This window comes from Pelodiscus sinensis, chromosome 1 (assembly GCF_049634645.1).
Source record: "Pelodiscus sinensis isolate JC-2024 chromosome 1, ASM4963464v1, whole genome shotgun sequence".
Classification (NCBI taxonomy): Eukaryota; Metazoa; Chordata; order Testudines; family Trionychidae; genus Pelodiscus; species Pelodiscus sinensis.
The window spans coordinates 330149380-330153392 of NC_134711.1; the positions used below are offsets into that span (position 1 = coordinate 330149380).

The 4013-nt window shown below is 56.6% G+C and overlaps 1 protein-coding gene across 1 annotated transcript; it reads left to right on the plus strand.

Annotated features, from left to right (window-relative positions):
• The first annotated feature begins 2355 nt into the window (after positions 1-2355).
• LOC102446137 (olfactory receptor 52B2-like) lies at positions 2356-3306 on the plus strand. Its single transcript, XM_006127644.2, has one exon. It carries the CDS (start codon positions 2356-2358, stop codon positions 3304-3306), a length of 951 nt encoding a protein of 316 aa, XP_006127706.2.
• Positions 3307-4013: the final 707 nt, after the last annotated feature.

Sequence of the window (4013 nt, forward strand, 5' to 3'; positions counted from 1 at the left end):
AAGCAGGGAAAGCACAGAGCAGGCTGCCAGGGGCACAAGTCTTGGTTTCCCTTCCTGAGATGCCAAGGCAGAGCCGGGCAGAGGCACCAGCATTTCCTACCCTAAGCCCGCAATGACTCCGCTATGAAAGGCGAATGAACGTCCGGGACACAGACACGGGGGTAGGGCTGGAGGTGGCAGAGAGGGCGGGTGCATGGACAGACGGGCAGGGACAGACGGACCCTCTGTAGTTACTCTGTGCTGGGAGGGAAGGGGCAACTCTCATGGACCATCCGGTGTCTCAGCTCCCAAACGTGCGTCGGCAGTTGGGGGCTGGGCCGGCCCGGTGGGGCCTGGGGGAAGGCTGCCCAGAGACACAACTAAAGAGTGAGAAGGGCTGGGGTGAGCGGCAGGGCATCTGCAGCCAGGAGAAAGGCCTCAGGGACTTGGCTTCCAGGCGCCCAGGTAGGGTTTGCAATGGAACGTCTCTGCCTGTGACACTCGGCCATTTTCGCACCCAGTGGACATTCCAGGGCCCAGAGGAGCCCATGGGGGGTCCTTCATGCCGGAGGCCCCTGCTCAGCTGTCAGCGTGGAGAGTCTCTTGGGCGTCTCCGAGCTGTGCTGGGCTGTGCCCCATTGTGCCCTCACTGACAAGCTGCTGGCCTGGGGCATCGAGTTAAAAACGGCAAAGAGCAACGTGGGGCTGCCACTAATGGGCCTTTCCAGCCAGGGTCAGAGCAGGGTCCGGTTTGACCAGCCTGCCCTCCGCTCTCGGGAGCAGCACCAGGACTGCAGGGAAGGACAGGAAACTCCAGCAGGGGCAGATGTGGGAAACGTGACACTTGTGCGTGATCGCCCGGGGCTGCAGTCGTCAGGCACCAGTTGCAGTGCGGAGTGGGAGGTTCCATCTCTCCTCAGAGGCCTCCCCCTGGCGCTGGGAGGGGACCCGGCCTTCCTCGGGCTGTACCTCCTGAGTGTGTGAATTTGGAAATGGACATGCCCAGGCTTCCCTGGAGCCTTGGCCCTGTGCTGGGCTGGAGAGAAGGGATTCTGGTTCCAAGCTGCCATGGGAGAGAGGAGAACCCCAGTTTTCTTCCCCTGCAGCACCTTGGGGTAGATAAGAAGCGCCCCTCCCTGGCTGCCTGGCTGCCCCAATCCAGAAGGAACAATGGGGAGGCATTCACGTGACCTGGCTGGGGCTTCTCCTGTCAATCCCCCTCAGCGCTCTCCAGCCACAGTGAGTGATGCAGCCAACGGCACATTCACTGCCTCTGCCACTTTCCCCTCACTCCCTGCCAGGGGGGAACAGTGAGCAGTGGGAGGGGAGGATCCCCCCCCTCACCGTCCCTGATGAGTGCCTGGGAGGAGGGGACTCTGGGCAGTCCCAGACAGAAGGAAGAGGGGACAGGGGTGTGTTTCTTTCCTGTGTGGTGTGCTGAGACCCAGCCCCACTCCAGACACAGGCCATGTTCTCAGAACAGCCAAGCCCAGAACTTGGAACAGCCACGCCCGGAACTTGCTTTGAAGTGAGGATAAGATGCAGTTGCCTGGCACACTGGGTGCTCCTAGTTCTACCACTTCAGAGGAGTACTCGAACGGACAGACAGATGGACAGAAACAGACAGACAGGCAGACTCTTTCTAATACAGAGTGGAATCGTGTGATAGTTTACTAATCAAAGCCAATGATTAAAACTTGCCCGCAGGCTTGTCTGCCCGGCGATACCCAGTTCCCACTGAGCTGGAGAGTACGGTTAGCAGAATGGAGCCAAATGCGCTCGGGTGGCTCTATGGCCGGGGACTGTCCGTAGGCGCAGGGAGATTCTATCCCCGCCGTGTCTGGTGCCGGTCCGGCCACCGCTGGGATCCTGGGCCCAGTCCTGTGTCCCAGGCTCCGAATCCATTAGTGCCCCTTTCTGCACTGAGGCACCTCTGAGTGGTCGCTGTATTCGTGGGCTCTGCAGCTCCCCGGGGGGTTTGTCTCTCAGTGGCAAAGCAAGGAGTAGGGCCAGAACTGGGGCAATAAATACTCATGGATCCTGAATAGCTGAACGGCGCCTTGTTGCTTCTGGGTGTGTCCCAGAGCTAAGGGAGGCCAGCTACACGGGCTGGGCTCTCTGAGATTCGCCGCCCAGCCCTGCCTGCTCTGTGTCCCGTTTGTAGAGTGGTCACCTCCAAGCTCTGAGCTCCTGACAGGTCCCTGTATCTGGCTCCAGCTCTGCCCTGCCCAGCTCTGAGTGCAGCTCTCACACACAGGGGCGCAGGGTGAGAGGAGGAAGTGAGTAGTGAGTGTGAGGCGGCGGGAGCCCAGGAGGCACTGACCTTGTCTCTGCTTTCAGCCGAGCCCTGCGCCCAAGCGGAGCCCTCAGCGCCCCATGGCCGTGCCCAACAGCACAACGTTCAGTCACCTCAGCTTCGTCCTGGTCGGCATCCCGGGCCTGGAGCCCTGGCACCCCTGGATCTCCATCCCCTTCACACTGATGTACACAGCGGCTGTTCTGGGGAACTGTGGTCTCCTCCTGCTCATCGCCACCCAGCGCAGGCTGCACGAGCCCATGTTCATTTTCTTCTCCATGCTGATGGTGGCCGACTTACTGTTATCCACCTGCACCGTGCCCAACACGCTGGCCATCTTCTGGTTTGGACCCAAGGCCATTTCCTTCAGTGCCTGTCTCACCCAGGCATTCTTTTTGCACTTTGGGGTTACCGTCGAGTCGGCCGTCCTGCTGGCCATGGGGTTCGATCGATACGTCGCCGTCTGCGACCCGCTGAGGTACACGATTATCCTCACCAACGAGAAGATCAGGAAAATAGCCACGGCCATTGTCCTAAGAACCTTTTGTGTAATTGTCCCTGTTGTTTTTCTTCTCAAACGGCTGCCCTTTTGTGCAAGCAATGTCATCCCCCACTCCTACTGTGACCACATTGGGGTGGCCAGGCTGGCCTGTGCGGATATATCCCTAGATATCTGGTATGGCTTAGCAGTGCCAATTGCAACCATTATACTAGATGTTGTCCTTATCGCTGTGTCTTATGTGCTGATCCTTAGGGCTGTGTTCAAGTTGCCCACCAAGGACGCCCGGCACAAAACTCTCGGCACCTGTGGCTCCCACGTCTGTATCATCCTCTTATTTTATGTCTCAGTCTTTTTCACTGTCTTAACCCACCGCTTTGGCTACAATATCCCTAAACACGTTCACATCCTGCTGGCCGATCTCTATGTGCTCATCCCCTCCGTGCTAAACCCCATTGTGTATGGGATGAAAACCAAGCAGCTGAGGGAACAAATGGTCTGTGTGTTGTCTCAGAAGAGGAGATCATGCTAAGACAGAGCAATGAGACTTACTAGCAGGGTTTTTCCTCACCACAAGGTGAGGGCCTCCCGGCACTGAAGCATGGACATTAACACTTTAACACTTTCCCTGGAGCAAAACAGACATTTTCCTCACTGGGAGTGTTTCTCTCAATATCTTGGCTGAGGTCTGTGACATCCCTCCCTCTCCCCCATGCTGTATGTAATGGATGTATGGACATGGAGATACATAACTCAAAAGTGCATTCAGAAAATTATTTTGTCTAACCCATCGTTCCTGATGTCACAGTCTGCTGGATCTCTTTGTCCTAAATTGATGTGTGTATCATTGGTGTGTGTAAGATTAGATTGGAATGGGGAATACTTTGTGGGTTTCAAATGTGTGAATGAGAGACATGGAGGGTGTTACCCTCAACTGTTAAACAATCACTTTTGTCCTTAAGGCTGAGCAAGGGTTGGTTGGGAGGGGCCTCAATACTTTATGAAAAAGAATGGGAAAGCAGAGGCCTTGGTGTTTTGGCTGTGATGCACGTGAAGGAGAGGAGCCGATGTCCCCAGTTGGGAAGATAGCCCGGTTGTGGAGGGGCAGCTGGAGAAGAGGTTTTAGGGTAAGGGAAACAGAGTCAGGAAAATGTGAGAGAGTGAGGTGCAGAAGGAACTGGAGCTGTGCGGACTCCGAAATGCAGCCAGGGAGGGGGAACACAAGAGACTGATGGAGTT